This window comes from Dromaius novaehollandiae, chromosome 17 (assembly GCF_036370855.1).
Source record: "Dromaius novaehollandiae isolate bDroNov1 chromosome 17, bDroNov1.hap1, whole genome shotgun sequence".
Taxonomy (NCBI): Eukaryota; Metazoa; Chordata; class Aves; order Casuariiformes; family Dromaiidae; genus Dromaius; species Dromaius novaehollandiae.
The window spans coordinates 3,305,159-3,324,002 of record NC_088114.1 but is presented as its reverse complement, the minus strand read 5'-3'; the positions used below and the strand labels follow the sequence as shown (position 1 = coordinate 3,324,002).

The 18,844-nt window shown below is 37.5% G+C and overlaps 2 protein-coding genes across 8 annotated transcripts in view; both read right to left on the bottom strand.

Annotated features, from left to right (window-relative positions):
• CLIP1 (CAP-Gly domain containing linker protein 1) overlaps positions 1-2,711 on the bottom strand; it is an 87,309-nt gene extending 84,598 nt beyond the window's left edge. For 4 of the 5 annotated variants that reach the window (XM_064521952.1, XM_064521957.1, XM_064521956.1 and 1 more), the window contains exons 1-2: positions 2,561-2,654; positions 168-231 (exon numbers count right to left, since the gene is read on the bottom strand). The gene's annotated coding sequence lies outside the window, so the exon portion shown is untranslated. Of the gene's footprint in view, positions 1-167; positions 232-2,560 lie in introns of all 5 variants that reach the window. The other variant, XM_064521953.1, reaches the window with a different exon arrangement.
• Positions 1,176-18,114, bottom strand: ZCCHC8 (zinc finger CCHC-type containing 8). 3 transcript variants are annotated; one of them, XM_064521959.1, is made up of 14 exons: positions 17,894-18,008; positions 17,079-17,215; positions 16,700-16,774; positions 14,957-15,062; positions 14,114-14,191; positions 13,690-13,793; positions 11,876-11,941; positions 9,926-9,986; positions 9,286-9,428; positions 8,430-8,572; positions 7,141-7,256; positions 6,353-6,436; positions 5,279-5,393; positions 1,176-4,544 (listed from the first exon to the last, which is right to left on the bottom strand). In XM_064521959.1, exons 3-14 carry the CDS (start codon positions 16,717-16,719, stop codon positions 3,721-3,723), a joined length of 1,860 nt encoding a protein of 619 aa, XP_064378029.1. In that variant the 5' UTR covers positions 16,720-16,774; positions 17,079-17,215; positions 17,894-18,008; the 3' UTR covers positions 1,176-3,720. The 3 variants fall into 3 exon arrangements, with proteins under 3 accessions (XP_064378029.1, XP_025970291.1, XP_025970290.2); XM_026114506.2 differs by lacking the exon at positions 17,894-18,008 and adding an exon at positions 17,562-17,785; XM_026114505.2 differs by having other exon boundaries at positions 3,050-4,544; positions 17,079-17,121; positions 17,872-18,114.
• Between the last annotated feature and the right edge of the window lie 730 nt (positions 18,115-18,844).

Sequence of the window (18,844 nt, the reverse complement as noted above, 5' to 3'; positions counted from 1 at the left end):
TAAGAAAAGTCTAGTGCAGCAATGATACATAACACTTGAGATGAACAGTGAACATATACATAGTTATTTAGAGATCGAGATTAACCCATTCCTGACCACAAGAGAAACAGCAGTGACAACGCCCCATCCCTAATTAACTGTATGACTTACAGCAGAGGTAAACATACCAGGGATTTTGCTCAGTGGTTCTGCTTGAGCTTCTCAAAGCATTGTCCATACTGAACACCACCTCTGCAGAAAAGATGATTTAAAAGATACATCTAAGTGTCCAGTATTTTATATGGTCACCTGTATTTCAAATAAACTACTACAAGTTAAAAACAAAAATGATATAGTTCTTGCCACAGCCTGTCAACTTCTCTGAGATCAAAAGTATGTACTACAAAAATTCTCTTATTTTAAGAAAAAAAGTATTATAGGAACTTTTATAATTTTCCTTTACAATATGAAAGGCAAAAGAAGAACTATTCTCTAGAGCAGTGAATGAAAGAGTATTCTACTTCCAGCTATGTTTTGCACAGGGGAAGTAAAGAAATTTTTAGGCTAATGGGGGAAAAGGTTTTGTTTTGATATATGGTTTATACAGATCACTAGAGAAAGAGTTTGGATTCTAGCAGCTTCAGTTTTGTAACTAAGTATCCACAGATAGTTCCTTTAAGTTGATGGAATAAGAAAAAATGGTGGAAAGATGTTCTCGGTATGATACAGGTACTTCATGCTCTAACTTGTGACAGGATGGAAGGATATTCTCTGAACACCATATTTAGATAGCCCAAATTCCAGGCAAAGCCTAGCACCCAATGCTTTCCACAGACTGGCTCCAAGTAGCTTCCTGCTCAGTATTTTCTTCGTACCCTTCTAGTGGTCTACTGAAGAGCCCACTTTTGCCAATCAGTAACCAACTAGTTATACAAATTTTGACTATATAGGGAAATACTTGTACCATCTATTTCTTTTTTTATTATATTGATCTCATTAGAAAATAATGAGTACTGGTATCAAATGATACCCCCAAATGTATATGCATGTAAGACAGGGATCATCTGCTAACAGTGCAGTTTTGCAAAAAACAGAAAAGCAATATAAAAAATAATTCTGAGCACACAGACAACTCAGTATTTACAAAAGCATAAAGTCTTTCAATACATTATAAAACAAGATTGTTAAAACAAAACTATCCAAATTGTGTGAATTTTAATTTGAGGGTGTAAGCAGGTATGACAGCATTGGCTGTCGGCAACCAATTGCATCAAATTACAGATGGAGAACAAAAACATTTCCTAGTTTGAACAACTAGTCACTCTGGCCAAAAATTCCAATGGATATAAAACATTCTCCATGCCCTCCCTGAGCCCCAACAATAACATTTGCTTCAGACACCAGCAGACATTTCTTTCAAAAAATAAAAAAAAATCCACATCTAAGTAGTTTGCGTGCAGCAACTGTAAGAGTGGTCAGAGCAATAAAAAAAAATGCTGCTGAACAACTTATAATTAAAAGCTTTATAAATCAATAAAGCATATTCAAACTAGAATTTAGCATTAGATTAAAACCTGGGTTGCTGAAATGACTTCATTTTATTCCAATACATTTAAAACAAATCTTGGAAGCAATAAAATTAATAACTGTGTTATCAGCAAGTCCGAGAACTTGTAGAAAGTTAGAAGACTCATCTGTTCTGCTCAGTTAAGAGGAAGGTGATTTATTATGAATTTCTTGTGAACATACAGAGCTAAGTATAGTGTTAGAGGGTAGTAGGCTTATAATATATAGACGATTTTAATCTTGGGGTGTAAGCAAAGCAGAAGTATGTAAGCATGCCTGTAAAGTTTAGGCTGTATGTTCTACTAAAGAAACAGCATTTCATAAGAGCTATAAAAAAGATCTTCTAGGGTGTGGAGAAAGAACTTCATGTTTAAAACATGATTACCTCAACACACCCAAAAGGTGTGTACACTTTAAATCATTACCTCATGTCTTGCCTCACATTATCATCCACGTGTGAATGATGCAGCACACAGCACATAATGGGTTATGTAAACTGTGATTACTAGTTTTTAACTTCTAGGGGGAGGAAGCATGGAGAAAGCACAGGATCTTTATGGAAACCACGTACTATTTCACTATCCATCCCTGTTCCAAAAATCAATACCCTTAATTTATCCTTAAAAGGATGAAATAAAAAAGACATTTGTTTTAGTACCTCTGATGAACACTTTATCCTGACCACCGCTTTCCACGTGTGACCAGATAAACTGAACTGGTACGTGCTGCAAACAAACTTTTTTTGAGCAGTTCTTATATAAAAGAATCATTTTGGTTTTCCCTTCCCAGAAAGTTTAGAACAATAAAGAGAAACAAATATAAATGCTTTAACTACAAAAAAGTTGTTTTTAAGTGTTCAAAAGCAGAGTATACCAATTCCACAGATTATGAGGAATGTAAGGAAATATATGCCTATTATCTACAAAACTGAGGTTTCTAAAGAATAGGTTCAGTCTTTTAAGCTGTTACCAAAAACACCCTTGAACGGGTCCCCCTCAAGTATTTTCTTAGATACCTGACAATACTTTGCTTCACTGCGCATCTCACTTGGCTAGAAAGACTTTTTTTCCTGCACTTACACAGGACAAACACATGCTTTAGTGGCTCCAATGAATACTGTTAAGGCAATCTAGTACTCCCTCTGCTGGCAATGCAAATAATAGACAGCCATTCCACCAGTAGGTCCTTCATGGAGAGAATTAAGAGGAGAAAAAAAAAAGTTAGAACAATTAGCAGAATTGTAACACTTCCAGGTTTGTCCTTTGAGAAGACTACATTCTCCAGATTATGAAAACTGCATGATATGGCAGCTTTCTATTTAAGTAGCTAAAATAATTTTAATAACTTCTTGATCATAAAAACTTAAACCACAAGTTGTAACCTTTCCTAAAATATTCAACTCTGTTCATCCTCATTTTAATCAGCTTGTTTTTCGAATTATCTTCAGCAGCTCTTTTCCAAAAATCAGCATTTTGAGGGTTTAGGACTCCAATTAAAAAAAATCTTTATATAAAAACTCATTTATTAAACCTCTGTACACAAAAATGAACAGGTATGTACAGCAAGTTTACATGAAGGAGGATGTTACAAAAGATATAGTGGTACTTAAAACTGACCCACATAAATAATTTATAAAAATATTTGAAATGGTGAAGATAATGCTGGTAGTCCCTCATTACTTCCATCCAATTGCCAGGATTTAGATGTGGGAAATCTTTATGTTCACCCTTTTTAAAAACATTCTGAATATATTAAAGTTATCTACAGGATAATTAGCAAAACGTATAAAGTATAGGTTATTGTACAAAGAACAGATTAAAAAAAAATCACCAATCCACCTGAAACTCAAGGACAATATAAATTTTAGCCAAAGTAATGAACACCAACCCACAACTTCTTCGAGTTTCATGTATTGGCAAGTAAATTGTTCTTAACAAATCAACAGTCCTGTTATTCCTTAGTGGAAGGAAATGGGAAATTCCTGTATATTTTCTGGCAGCATTGGTTCTGGTCAATACGGAAGCCCTGCACTGACTGCAGTTCCAAGAAGACCTGTATTTTTCCAGAGTTTCTCCTTCCCACCAAAGGCAGAAGAAGATTATCTAACTTTGTAAAATTGGAGGAGGAGAGAGAAGGGCGCAGGGATTTGGACATAATGGAACAAAGGAAGACCAGCTAAGATGAGGGCTTTTTCTTTTGCTGGTTTCTAGGGGAATTTTTTAAAACACTTCGTATGCGTAGATAAACACCTGTTGATTCTGCCATATTTTCAAATTCAAATGGTGTTATTCCTGCAGCAAACTTGCTCATGTCAGGAATAGGACTGGAGTTTTTTGCAGATGATTCAGTGCTTGTGATCAGTTGATTAACACCTGTATTTCCTCCATTGCTAACCTCAACTCTGGGAGCAGCAGTGGTGTTATCCAGCATGCCTTCAGAATCTGCATTATCAGGATTTTCCTTTAAATTAAGTGAACTATCCCCTGGATTAGGACTAGTTTCAGAATGTTCATTTCCTGGTACCTGCGCACTTATGTCAGAAAACTTAGTTTCCACTGTAACCACCTTGTCAGATGATCTTACTTCTGCAACAAGATCTACTTCATTCCTAGATGGTGATGATGTAACAGAGTTTCCAGTTAAAGGTGTATCAACAGGAATATCAGAGTCACTGTTCGTGCTTTCTGCCTGCTCTAGTGCTGCCCAAATTAATCGCTGCTGTTCCTCTAGCTCTTCTAAAGTCAGAGTATCCTCATCCATGGTCGAGTCCACAATTTTGGGCTGAGAAATATCACTGGAAAGAGTCAATGGTGGAGTAGTCCTAGGAAGAGGAGGGGGAGTGGGTGTTGGAGGTTGAGGCGGTGTAGAATTTAGTGGAGTAAGCGGAGGTGTCCCTCGTGGTAAAGGAGGAGGAGTTGAGCTCGATGGAGGACCAGGTGGCAACGGAGGCTGGAACTGAAAACTGTTACGAGTTTGAGATCTTTGTGACACTTCCAAATCTAGAAAGAGATGAAAGGCATGTATTACAATCAGAAATCTGTGCAGGGCAAGATTCAGAGTACCAATGCTCTGATTAACTAGCAGACTTTTGTCTTCTCAGCCTTGGTTTCTAACTGATATGGAGCAAGCCTTTTGAAGGTTTTAACATCCACTGAAACTATTTTTGGATTTTAATGCTGATGGCCGTTCAAGAAAAAAAAAATACTCTTGAATGTATTTAACAAACTCCTTCCATATTGAGATGCACTGACATACCCTCCCTCAGAGGAAATCAAACAAAAAGCCAGAAACTTCAACAGCTATTCTAAAATTGAAGCAACATTCTAAATCCTCTTAAATTTGACTTATTTTTAAGTAGGTGTGAATCACCATTTCATCAAAATATTTTAGGACCTGGAAGTCTTCATAACAGAACTATCTTTAGGATACACCTAAAGTAAAGAGATTGGAATTGGAAACCTAGCATTTCAATTACTTTGAGCAGATCTAAAAATCTCCTGCTTGGTATTGGAAGATATTACAATCACAGCAACAGAGAACGCTTTTTGTAGAGGCCCAAATGCAACTATAATAGGACACTGCTAGTATATATTAGTAGTTACCATAAGTACCAATACTGGATACTAACACTTTGGTTTCTATCTATCAACACTGACATTTCAATTCAGAGTAAGTTATTTTGAAAATAAAAATTGAAACTAGAAAAAAAAAAGAAAGGGCAGAATAACTATACCAGAATCTAGGTCCATATCAGCTGCTGGTACCTCCAAGTTGTCTTCTTTTGGTCGCTTTGAACGATGAGGGCTTGGCTGCGTTGCAGCCCTTTTATTGCTTGATTTTGTACTTGACTGAAGAGAAGTTACCCGGGAAGACAAAAGAAATTAGAATTAAATCATAGAATTAAACCAGGTAACATTTCTTGCTACAAGAATATCTTTAAAGCAATTGCATAATTAAGCAATCACTTGGTGACCCAGTTTGTAAACTAGACATTGAAATTTGAGAGATTTAATGCAACTGAACAGAACTGTAATTTTGTTTAAGTAGTAAAGAAAAGGACTGTCTGCATGCCTAACACAGGATTAAGATCAAGTTTCCACCTGGACACCTAGATCTTGTGAGATCATCACAAGTATTGCATATTCCTTCACAGCAGGTTTCGAATTTGCCATTTAATTCCCTACAGCGCTACACGGTAAGTACAGAACACACATCTTCCGTCCTTAACTAGAAGTATTTGACAGTAGACAAAACTAGGCTAGAGTCACATTAGAGAATGTCTGAGAATACTAGAGGACTCAGCTACCACACGTCTTCTCAAGTCAGTATACTAAGATTACTGTTAATCATGCCTATGGCAAGTAATCTTTTCATTTACTATGAAAGTCTAGAACTTAGCAGACTTCTTTTAGTCTCTAAAAGTTTAAAGCTATCTTTATTCAAAACTATTGAGAAAATATTGCATAATCATGATCTGCTCATGTTAACTGCAATAATGGAATTTGTTCCAAACATGAAACTCCTTTTTTGTTAGGAGAGATAGGCCAAGATACAGACTACCTTCCTGGTTCACTAGAGTGCAAAGGCAGTAGCATGTTAAGAGAGTTTACTATAAAACTAACAAAAGCATCAGTTTCACACTTCGTAGTGTCTATAAGAAAGTCTATTCCCTTGTGCAAAAATGAAGATATTGACAGCGATGATCTCTTGTGTATACTAACTAAAAGGCTTCCTTAGACAGCTTTTGTGTGTGTGTGTGTGCGCGTCTGTGTGCGCGTGCATGCGAATAACATTGAAACATATTCACCGCATGAAAGTTAGAAAGGTAGTTAGCAAAAACGTCCTTCTGTTGAGATGGCTGCATGGGTATGGAACCAAATATCTGCCATTCCTACAGCAAAAAAGAGAAATAAGGCTGATGTTGCATACGTTTGACTAATATGGCAGTAAAATGGAAGGGAAAGACTAAGGGATAACAAGCCAAGATAGATTAGAGTTCTCATCAAAAGCCTCATTTATCAGAGTAGATAGACCTTAAATATGAATTCTTGGCAAACCAAAGTGCTCCATTTCAACATACAAACAAAACCAACTGATGCGATGCACTGTGACTGGCTAATAGTAATAAAAATTGTCACCTTTATGGAATGTCATGTTAACCCTTTTGTAGTTACCAGTCTTCAACATTTGTAACACGACTACAGACTTCCCTCTGAAATAAACTTTCAGAGAAGAAGGTGTACTTTGAACAATATATTAATTTTCAGTAAAAATGGTGACAAAGCTCTAAGGACAGAGCTTTTGAGTAAGAACTCTGAACGAAAAAACAAATTTGGAGGCCATTAAGTTGGCAAATGGAAAGCTGCAAAAGAAAACATACAAGTTATTTTTAAATGCACAGGCATTAACATCAATGCTGAAGCTTGTTACTGACAGCATGTTAAATTGCTCTTGAATATAAAGTTTGGCAGCAAAGATCATAAAAGATCCCTTGTCTGAAGAAAAATGTCAGCCACTGAATGTGATGCTATACTTGGCTAAAAGCAATTAATGTTACTCAATATGCTGTTTAGAAAGCAGAGGACAGTCACTTACATCTGGGATCCCACTTGGAGTGGACATATTAAAGCCTGGATAGTTTATCAACTTAGAGACATCGTAAGTGACACGTTTTGGTTGATGGGATCCTTCATCTTCTGTTTCACCATCATCTATTACAAAATATAATTATTACGGATACTAATTAAGAATGCTACTGAAGAAATCCACAGCTTTAAGAATACAGTTTTGATTTTTGGAAGGTAAGTATTGATAAACAGCTTTCCAAACCACAAGGAAATAACAGTGACCAAATCCATCAGATATATGCATGCAGCTTCCCCAGAACCCTAACTGGATATTCATAATACTACTATTCCAAATCTGCTGTTAGTAAGCCTCAGAATTTGGCTTCGGGACTGTGCTCTGCTCTGTGTCAACAGCGCATGTTTTCTCTTGGCATGGACCTAACAGAGCTGGAAGCAATTGCAGTCTTCTTGTTGTCCATGGGACAGTCAGGCTTGTCCTCCAACACTGGAAAGGCCAACATCCAATAAGGCCCATCCAAAACTGGTGCAATCAGAGAAGAAAACTATCTGCAGAACAAACATCAGTTCTATACTTTGCTGATGGTCTGCACCAAGTGAGTTTTCATTTGGAACATGAACCAGGAAAGCAACTGATAAAGGACAGTGTTAGCCAATTTTGAAATAGTAAGGGGAAAAATTTTCCAATGGCTAGTAACAAAACATGATCTGTTTTCGTATTCTAGAGAAGTGGCATTAATGTTGGTTATTAGTAAAAAGCTGGTAAACTACTTCATAGCAAATTAGATTTCAAGAAATATATTAATTGCTCGCTGGTCTTCATGTTGCCTAGTTTGATCTTGAAATCTTATTATACAGGAGTAAGTTACTGAACTTTAGAAAGTGTTATGGCTTCTTTCATGAAACAAAACAAAGAAAAGTTGTAAACTCATTATAAAAAGGAATGTGAGGAAATCTGACAGCAGACTATTTGGAAGTCTTCGCAGTTCCATCCACAATAACTCCATGTTCTATCATCAGTTGTTGATTAAAAAAAAAAAAAAATGAAAGCACGTGGACAAAGTCTCTTCATCCCTGCAATTCTGTCATTATAGAAAGAGTTGTTCTGTTGTCACAGAAGGCCTAGATAAAAGGGAGTATTTTTACATGACTGTAGACCAGAAAATTTGATTTACAACATTCTCACTCTTTTGTGAAGACGGAAGTTTACAAACTAGGTATGCTATTGCCTTCTAAATAGGATGCAGCAAGTAAACAGCCTGCATACTGAGAACTGCATTTCCACTGCACATTTCTTACCTTTTCCATCATAAAGTGCAAGGCCCGAGTGCTCCATTTCAGCCTCTTTGAGCCAACCTGGAGGATAACCCAGCTGACGCATGCGATATATAAATGGAGGAAGACTCTTATCCGTGACACCAAGTGCATCTTGAAGTTCTTCACTAAGTTAAGAAAACAAACAGAAAACAACAAGTCCTCCACTAAGTCCGTAACTGAGTTTCAGAGGAAGGAAGTTATGAATATTTTGTTGAATTTTAAACTACCAAGTAAAAAACATTTTAGTTTTAAAAGCTCAACAGAAGATGTTGGTTGTTAGAAACTTTATCTTGTCAATCCCAGAAATAACTAAAGATATTAAAGACAACTTGTAACACTTCAGTTTAGCCAACAAGTGTAGATATGTTTAAATATTTTAAATTTACTGATGATTTGTTCAGACTGCCACAGCTATATGACGAATTTTTCTTAATATATAATTTGAACACAGAGGAGAAGAGAGTGAGCAAGTCTCAAAGCCTAAAATTCTCAGAATCTTGCATCCATCTTTAATTATCAGGAGCCTAATATATTTATAATTCTCCCTGTGAAAAGCATTGCGGTAGCAGCCAAAGAGTAAAATCCATCCCCCTGCCTCAGAGAAAGTGTCATGGAAAAAGGATGGACTATTAAGCTAGGCATGAGAATTTTGGTTTGAAAAAATATCTGAGAAATTTATTAAACACAAATTCAGCAAACAAATTTGAACATAATACACCCATAGTTAAGATTAGCAGATTGACTTGTAGAACTCTAAAAAGCAACATTTGGCATTCCAAAGGTAGAAAAGTTATTCCAGAAAAGCAGTGCAACACTTAATGGAAGGAAAAAGAGATACCTAATTACTCCTGGTTTAAATTTTCCAAATCTCTCTTCTACTTCTTCTGCATGATAACGCTGCTGAAAATTCTGATTGCTTGCTTCACCACAAGCTTCCAAATACTCCTTTCTCTTCTCACTTATCCGAGCAGCATTTCGTGGCTTAAAGATAACGTAGTTGGAAAGTTTAACTTTGAACAACTTACAATTTATGCACGCCTTCACCCAACATAAAACTTGTACTCTTTGCCCCGAGCTTGTTCAATCTTTTATCACACATCCAAGGTGTAATTACAATTGTAATGAAAGTTAAACAGCAAAAAAAAAAAAAAAAAAAAGAAAAAAAAGAAAAAGAAAAAAAAATTGCATTTGAGCTAGCAGAGCTCTAAAACAGGAAGAAAGACTGTTCAAACTGAAAAATGTTCCTAGGTAAGCAAAAGTGTATATTCAAACCATTATGCTATGAAATTCATTTACATGCTGATGTAGTCTGTTAGTGTATATATTACATGTATGGAGAGGTCTAATTTAATCAACAGACATTAATAACTATTTGTAGATCCTGACCACTGCATCTTATTGTTATTTATTTAGTGTTGCAGTTACACTGAAACATTTTTGGAGAGAGGCAGTCTTTTGAATACTGATGTAGAGTTTACCTTTGGACAGTCTTTCATTTGATGGTCTTCAGAACCGCAATTGAAACAATGAGGTTTTGGCCTGTTTAAGAAATGCCCAAGAAATTATTAAGTTTGAAAAACATTTTGCAATGTTAAATGCAATTAATTCTTTTAAATTTTGTTGGATTTTTAGTCTTAGAAAGAAAATGTGTTAAGCACTGCTTGCTGATTTCACATACTGTCTTCTGCTTTTCTGAAATTAACTGTTTCATACAAATCTTGAAAAAAGAACAACAAAATTTTATTTGATGGTCCTAAAGAGAACACAAGAATGGAGTAAAAAAACCATGCACAGTCCTGTAAAAAAATAAAAGAATGTGTGACTGCATGTGGAGAGGAAGGAAAGAAAGAACTATAATTATAGAGGTAAAGTAGTACTTCAAGACAGAAATGGAGTTTTTATATCCTATAGAGCAGAAGTTATTCCTTTAAGAGTGAATATAATAGTCACAGAATAATTCAGGTTAGATCTCAGGAGATCTCTAATCCAATCCCCTACTCAAAGCAGGGTCAGCTATGAGAGCAGACTCAGCTGCTCAGGGCTTGATCCAGTTGGGCCTTGAAAATGTCTAAGGATGGAGACTGCAAAACCTCCCTGGGCAATATGATCCTATACTTGACTGCCCTAATGGTGCAAAAGCTTTTTCTTATATCAAATCATGCTGCAGATAGAAGTGCATTCCCTGAAGGATTTCTGCTTTTGATTAAATATAGAAAGATTTGCTTAGATAGCACCAAGGACAATGCAAACAAAACCTGTATCGTAAAGCTTATGCTATGTCAAAAGGCAGTAAAGAGATGTTAAACAATACTTTAGAGTACAGATAAGGACCCTCATCTTATTACTGTACTACAGACATAATATCTCTATTACTCTTCTCATGCTTGTATCATCAGAGGTCTGATTGTTTTTACAATACTTAGAATCAGTTACGAGCAGAAACAAGTAGGAGAGTATGAATTGGGAGGTTCTGGTCCACAGACTGAAGAAATTACACATATTGTGAAACTGCACACTGAAAACCTTGAAGCGACTCTGACTACAAATGGAATTGCAGTTGGCTTTGAGTTTAATTTTCCTTGTAAATTGAAGCCATGGTAACAAGCATGTTTGACATTGGGGGAAATCCCAATCTCTTACAAGATTTTAGAGAAAGATTTTTTTTTTCCTGAATATTCATTTTTATTAAATTAGGAGGGGAACCAAAAGGGAGATGAACAGCATAAGTCCCCCCCAAGTCTTAAAGCCTCCAATTACATAAAACAAGGTGCATCTTCTGCTTCACGTTTACATGCAATTCAAACAGAAATATTCTGCAGTGATTCAAGTACTTTATCACCATCTCATTATCATGAACATGACTGTTAAATCTGCTTTTCCTTCAAACTATAGTATTTCCACCCAAAAGAGAGAAGTTTAACTCAACATGCCTCTTCGTCTTTGAATTTCCCCAAAGCTTGTATGTCCTTCACTGCATCTGAAATCAATGACTTCTGGTGCTATGAAGACCACACAAGCTATCACTGGGAAATTCTATTAATTTTACTTTTCCCCTTGTAAAAGCCATAAACCCAACTCCAAGTCTATCTTAAGAGCCTAGAAAATAAGTCAGACAGGAGCTGTTCTACAAAACACACAGTACCATGATAGTATACCAGTGCAAGGATGACAAAGAAATCGTTAAACAGACAAGCAACAGAAGACCAGAGCACAAACAACTTCAGAAACCGTTTCTTACACATTGATTTTAGGCCCTTTCTAAAGAAAGGCAAGGGACCACAAGAACCCTCTCACTGCAGCTAAGCACTGGTTTATGTAATCTGAACTCATTTCTCAAGTATGTTCAAGAGTTTAGTATACTAGGGAATAATCACAGTGCACATCTGAACTTTTCAGCTCAAAACTTTATATTCAAGAAGGATACAAACCTTTTTGGTTTTACTTGTATTTCTTGTCCATCTAGGGAGAGAATCTGGCTGAAAACTTGCTGATATCTTTAGATTTCAATAAGGAACTGCTACTGGATGAAGCAAAATTTCAATCTCATTTAAAATATCAATAAAAAACTAGTGCTTTTAATAGAATACTGACTCTGTTGATTAAGTTACAGATGGGTCCTCAGTATAAAGTCTATACTTGAGAAGTACAATCCACTATAAACTGTTTGCTAAGATGGGTTTATGTAGTTCCCTTCTACTCCATTTCTTTCTTTCCACTTGCTAGACGGGAACCCTCTTGTTTATAGGCAGAAATTTCACATTTATAATTGTGATATCTCTCTTATCAGTCTTACGAGTACTACAGACCTCAAAAAATTAGTAATATATTCTGGCAGAATTTCCACAATATAACTCCCTTCTCAAAGTAGGCAAAGCCAGGGCATATCACATTACTTGTTTTTGTTTTTTGACTATGTGTCCATTGTTCTGCCTACTCAGATAGAAACCTACAAGGAGAGAAGAGGGTCCCAAGGGAACCGACTTGGAAAAGGCTAAAAGGTTCAGCAGAGTTCAAAAGCATGGCAGTGTCCAGAATCTAACCGTTGCTTTTAAAAAGAAAAGCATTTGTCAGACCCTAGTCAAACTGACACATTGAGTGCAGTACTTCAGTCACTTAGAGCCATGGTACCTGATACACCATTTAATTCATTAGTAACGGCTATTTTAGGCTCAACGCCATATATGGGAGCTCTAAAGAAAGGTGCAATAAGCATATCTGAAGAACAATTATAAAGCTAAGGTGATAGATACGAAAGTTTAGCCATGCTAAACTTTGCATTTTAGGAGAAATTCCCCCATTAGACATCCAATTCCTTTATTTAGAAGTTGGGAGAGGGCACAAATACCATTTGAAGAGCAGAATTTACTTAATACACTACAACAGAGGCAGCTTTCGAAATGTAAAGTTATAGCACAGCGCATACACAGTCAAAGGCAGGCACAAGAAAACCCAGGTTAGCCAGCTCATAAATTTAGATCTTCATCACACTTTAACACTAGGGACTGACTTTTATCACTAGCTATTGCAGAAATGAAATGCAAAACAGTTTTTTTTCCCCTGACTCTTTCTGAGGCAGAAGCAATGTTGGGAAATTGGAGAGATAAGATTACTTGAGAAAACTGAGCAATTTCTTGTCCAATTTCTTTCTGTCATTGAGAACTACAATATTAAAAAATACTTTCTCCAACACTTCCCTCACTTCTACCTCTCAAATACTGGCTTTAAGAAACAGCAAAGAGCCAACTTTGTAAATTAAAATGTAAATTAACAGGATGTAAATTAAGAGCATTCCATAATTAAGTTTTGTTATGAGATTTTTCCCCTTGGCTCCCAAATTTGGCTAAATCACCTCAGAGAGTATTTGAGTTTGCCAAGTCCTTTTCTTCTCTCAAACAACGGATCTTATAAAGGCATATCTGGAATGAGTTGTTATTCAAAATCTGATCACAGACTGACCCAAGCAATTCCAAGATTCAAAAGATGAATCTACAGGGATGCAGTATTTACTCTTTCCAAGCATAACAGTCTTCTAAAAACCAGTGAGCCAATCACATCAAAATATTTATATGTTTTGAATAAAAACGTCATATTAATTATTCATTAAAATTTTTCATCTATAATATCTGATACGGCTTAGATAAAAATGTAAGCTTTACTGAATAGAATCTGAGTTCAACCCTACCCACTAGCATTCTTTGGAGTTAATAAACAGAAAAAACCCTTGTATTAGCAAACAGGATACTTAGGTATTTCCCATCCTTCTGTCAGCTGTGGATTCTCATTTAATATAGGCTGTCCCAGTTTATCAAGACAAAAATTGGTAAAATACAGAACACTTCCTACAACCTGTAGAAAAAAAGTCAGAAAATTGTCAGAAACGTGTCAGTATTTAGGTCAGATTATCTGGTAACATTTTTAGAAATTTACAATGCTTAATATACTTCCAGAAATTTTCCCCCATTCTGCAACCATTTTCAAATAATACATGCCCACTTCTGTACAAATCAGCATTTTTCTAATGATGTGGCCAAAACATACTGAACTGGACTGTTATTACATTGGTAAATGAAATTTAGCAATGAGATCTCACTTTAATAGCACTCTACACTGAAAACAAAGAGTGGAGAGTTAGACCTACCATTGAAGAGTATATAGCTAAAACTTACACTGAAGGCTTCCTTCATTTTTTTAACAGAATTCGAGCTTGCTGCTTTAGAGTCCTCTTCCAAAAGAATACTGGAGGGCTGACATGAAAAGCAGAAGTGCAAATAAATAATGAAAAAAACTGTAAACAGAAGAGTAGCATAACTCCTAAATTACTAAAGTATGTAAGAGTCACAGAACATGGAGTACAGCTTCTACTTTTTCCATGACCAAATACACATTAGCTTAATAGTAGAATGAGATAGCCATGTTAATAATAATGCTTTGTACAGTTCAAATTATGACACGGCTCATTTCTAATCTTTTTCTTTTGATAATGAGAAACAAGCTACATAAGAACATCTTTATTCTTAACTCAAAAGCTGAAGAGAAAGATGAAGAAGTATGTCATTCTGCCTTATTATTCAAAGCAAACCATAAACAAGAACATACAAATTAAATTCCAAATTCTAAACTAAGAAGAAAGTGGAAATTTCAGTATTCTGTTGTTCACCTATGTTCTTCTATAGACTCAAAGTTAGGCCAAAGAGGATAGCAGAAGAGGATACGCAAGTTTGTATGTTAGGGTATTTTCTTGATTATTTAAATCAACTCATTCGCTTTGGTTTTACACAGATTTCAATAGGAACAATTTTAAAGAATCATTTAGAAGGGCAGAAAAGATATCTTCATTGTCTTAGTCCTTCTCTATTTTTGGAAGAAATAGTTTTACAACATTCATTCGATAGATGATTTGCAATTAAGTTGGAAGTCAGCTATTTAGCAGTGTTTATTTATATTCCAATACCACCCCCATAAAGATGCAAGAGAAGCAGTTCCTAATCACAACCACAGTTTTAAAGTACCTGTGGCTTAACGTTGAAGTGGGTTTTTTCTATTTCAGATTTCTGTTGCTCTTCATATTTCTGAACTAAATTAAAAACAAAATCTTCAATTTCTTGATGATATTGCCTGTAACAGAGTCAAGAAATATACAGAGATGAAGAAATCTGTGCAAGTTATGGATGGAAGAACTTTTTTCATGATGTTGAACCTAATGCTTTGATCTATGAACATTTCATAATTCACAAGATGGACTGTGAAATAATCTTCCAAGAGAAATGTAAACGTTCTAAGCAATAGGACTTGTATATTAGATCAAGCAAAAAAAAAAAAAAAAAAAAAGACCGTTAGGAAGAAAGGGTTGCTGGGAGAGGCTAGGAGGCTCAAAAGTTAGCATCAAGAGATCTTCCTGCTACTTCTTACTGTTGTAATTTTACAGTATTTCACATTTCTTGGTTCAACCAGTCCATTCTTGGTTAGGAAAACTTGTGAGCATGAGTTCAAGTGTTCTTAAAAGAAACACCAAAAAAAAAAAAAAAACCCCACAGCACCCCTGAACCCCCAATCAGTTCGTTATCATATACTCAGACAGCAAAAAGCCAGTAATGGCTATTTCAGAAAGAAGTTAAAGAATGTTATCTAACAAAAATATAACTACAAAGAACATTAAGATTTACAGTGCTTGTAACAACAAAATTAGCAAGACTGAAACATATGCCAGATTTCTTTTTATTAAGTATCTACCACTTACTGTTTCTTGAGAATTTAGAAAAGGGACAGTGAACTCTACTTCTCTCTCATCCTCTTCCCACCCCTCAACACTACAAATGCTGCCAGCTATTAGAAAGCATTCTTACTATTACTATGGTTAAAAAACAAAAAAAAAAAGACTCAAAAGCAGGGGCAATTTAATTTACTGTGTTCAGTTATAACACTCCGGAAATTTAAATTGCTACCTGGATTCCAAGTTCCTGGAAGTCCCACTTTGTTTCATGATAAAATAAAAAATATTGCTACTGAAAGCAGCAGACCTCCTGCCACATTGCTGATTCTTATCCTTCTTCCCCTGTGAGCACCATCACACAAAAGCAGAGGTGCTTATTCTGGGCAAGAAGTCAATCTGATTAAAACATCTCTCCTCCATGAATCCCCGTACTACTAGATCGGTACTAAGCTAGCAAACGAAGGAAAGAGGAACAAGACTTTGCAATGTCTGGCAGTAGTGTCAACTTACACTAATCACAAAACTATGCCTTCAGATACAGTTTCCACAAGTCCTGCAAAATATACCACCACCAGCAGAGCTGAAATTTAAACTAAAGGATAGCTGAAACTTAAACTAAAGGATCAGCACAGCCAACTGCATTAATGTAGAAGGCAACATCCAAGCATCTCTTGTTTTGCTAGCTCTGGTTGATTTTGAGACTGATTAGAGAATGAAGATACATCCTGCAGTACTACCTTATGTACTTAAACAATGTTTTCTCAAATACTTTTTAAAATTGAATATGAGCTAATGATGAACTCATGCTGTACCTGCAGACAGTTTGATTAGTGTAAGTACATTTGAGGAAAAATAGATTACTGAAATGGAATCGAAGATACTAGATTTTGTTGAATTAAATATACACAATCAAAGTTTAACAAGTTTATGTTATTGAATAGCATACATGCAGTTCAGGTAAATACTAACATATCCAAACAAACAAAAAAACAGTCCAATTTCCTGTCAGAAATGCTTTTGCTTGGCAAGAGAAAGCACTTACTTTGAAATGACATTGTTCATAAATAAAATCTGTAACAGAGGCCCATCATATTTGGAGCTGTCCACTGAAATTCCACTAGAAGAACAGAGATACAGACAACAGTTACTATACTAGCTTTACTGTAAATCATCCCTATCCATTTTATCACAACGAAGAGGCTCTACTCCAAAGAGCACAGAGAGGAAAGCTTGGCCAATGCAAGTTCTGTTCTTTTAAAAGTTTATTCTATCTAGGGGAAGGGGAGCAGACACAATCTTTCTACAAGGGAATGTTGCAAAAGACACAGTGAGCTCAGGCAACTACTATCTATTTTCCAAAGAAGTTCTATTTTAAATATACACAAGTCATACAAAGTGCTTTTAATTCAGCATTAACATACCTAGGACGAGTCAGAATATTCAGTTTCCTTTTAAGTTCTTGATGTTAACTCCTTGTTAAGGAACACTGCTTTCTTCAGAACGCGCACATACACAGCCCTCAATCAGTTACACAGGTAACACACAGAAAACCCCACACCTAACAAGAATTCCACAGAATAACACATGAGCTTTTCAGGCTTTTCCATTTCACTGCATAAGGAATCACTCACAAACCGACCCATTGCTGCAGAAATTCAATAAAAAAAAAAATACAAGAAAATAGCTGAAAAAAGGACTAGCCGTGACAATCCAAACAGTAACTCATTACACGTGCTATGGCTGAACTGCAAGACTAAGCATTTTATTTTTAAAATATCTATAATCATCACAAAAGAGATAATAGTCAAAAGAGGGGCGTCCAGCATTATGCGTTTTAAGAGTCACTTATCCCAAAACCCAAGAGCCCAACCACCCCCTTTGCTAACAGAGGCAAAAATAAACACCGAAAAACTTCGGGAAAAAACTTCCTCCTAAGCGCGGAAGCAGAAGCCAGAGGGAGGAGGAGGCAGCGGGCGCAGCGAGCCAAGCTCGGCTCGCACCGGCCGCCGGGCCTGGCCCCCCGCAGGCTGAGCCCAGCCTCGCCGGGGCGGCGGGAAGGGCCGCAGCCCCTCAGGCCGGAGGGCCCCGGCGGAAGCGGCCGCCGGTGAGCAAGCGCCAAGGCTGGCCCGGAAGGGAACCGGCGGCAGCGGCAGCGCAGCCCCCCGCCCCGCGCCTCCCTCCCCGCAGCAGGCCCTGCCGCTCCCGTCAGGATATTCTCCGCCCGGAGCCGCCGCACCGTCTCTTCGCAGTCCCGCAGCCGCTCGCGCAGCTCCGCCAGGGCGCCCTCTGGTCCCTCCTCCTCCTCCTCCTCGAAGCGGAGGTGAGGCGGCGGCGGCGGCCCGTCCTCCTCCTCGAGCTGCTCGAAGAGCTCGCGGTCCCCGAAATCCACCTCAGCCGCCATCTTGAGCTGCGGCAGGAAGGGAGGGGCTTGGCGCGGAGGGGGGAGCCGCCGAGCGGGCAAAGGGTAGAAGGAGCCGCCGCTCGCGGCGGGCGGGCCCTCGTCCCCGGTGCGGAGCCGGAGGACCACAACTCCCAGCAAGCACTGGCCGCCGCCAGCCGCCGCGGCGGCCTGCTTCGGGGCGCCTTGCACCCTGGGAGATGTAGTCTTCCCTGCGGGCGGCGCGCTGCACGCCGGGAGCTGCAGTCCGAGCAGGACAACCTGCCCCAAAATGGGGGGCAGCAGAGCTCGGCCGCCAGCGGCAGGAAGCTGGAGTAGCGCCCTGGCCTGAGTAACTCCTTCAGGGATAAACGAAAATTCAAAGATGCCAGCAATATACATTTGGAACCTCGACTGTAGTGTTGCTTTTACTTTTTTTTTTTTTTTTTGGGGGGGGGGGGGGGGGCAAGAAGAGGGCAGGACAGGAGCATCTCTAAGTAAACTGTCTGCAGTACAGACCCCGTCCTGGAGAGGATGTCATGTGCTCACGCTTAGGCATTGCCTTGTATATTTAACATGCTCATATACAAATATCCTTATACGGTAAGCTTGCTTTCCTCCTAATTATAAAGCTTTAACAGTTCCAGTACTTTAAAGTACTCTTAACAATACAACTATTAGCAAGGGGCTCATAGAAAAAAACCACAGAACAAAAAAGCCCCCCCCCCCCCAAAACACAACCTTAACAGGCAATATATTCTTTAAATCAATTGCTACACATTGGTGCATATGTGAACTAAAAAAAAGAAG

Bases quoted from the DNA above. Each gene is read 5' to 3' on its own strand.
- ZCCHC8 (XM_026114505.2), bottom strand. From the start codon at position 18,058: ATGGCGGCTGAGGTGGATTTCGGGGACCGCGAGCTCTTCGAGCAGCTC. The intron at 17,122-17,871 runs ATATCCTGACGG...CAAGGAGTTAAC, and splicing joins GCGGCGGCTCCGGGCGGAGA to ATCAAGAACTTAAAAGGAAA. The intron at 15,063-16,699 runs GTAAGTGCTTTC...ACTCTGTTACAG, and splicing joins ATGAACAATGTCATTTCAAA to GCAATATCATCAAGAAATTG.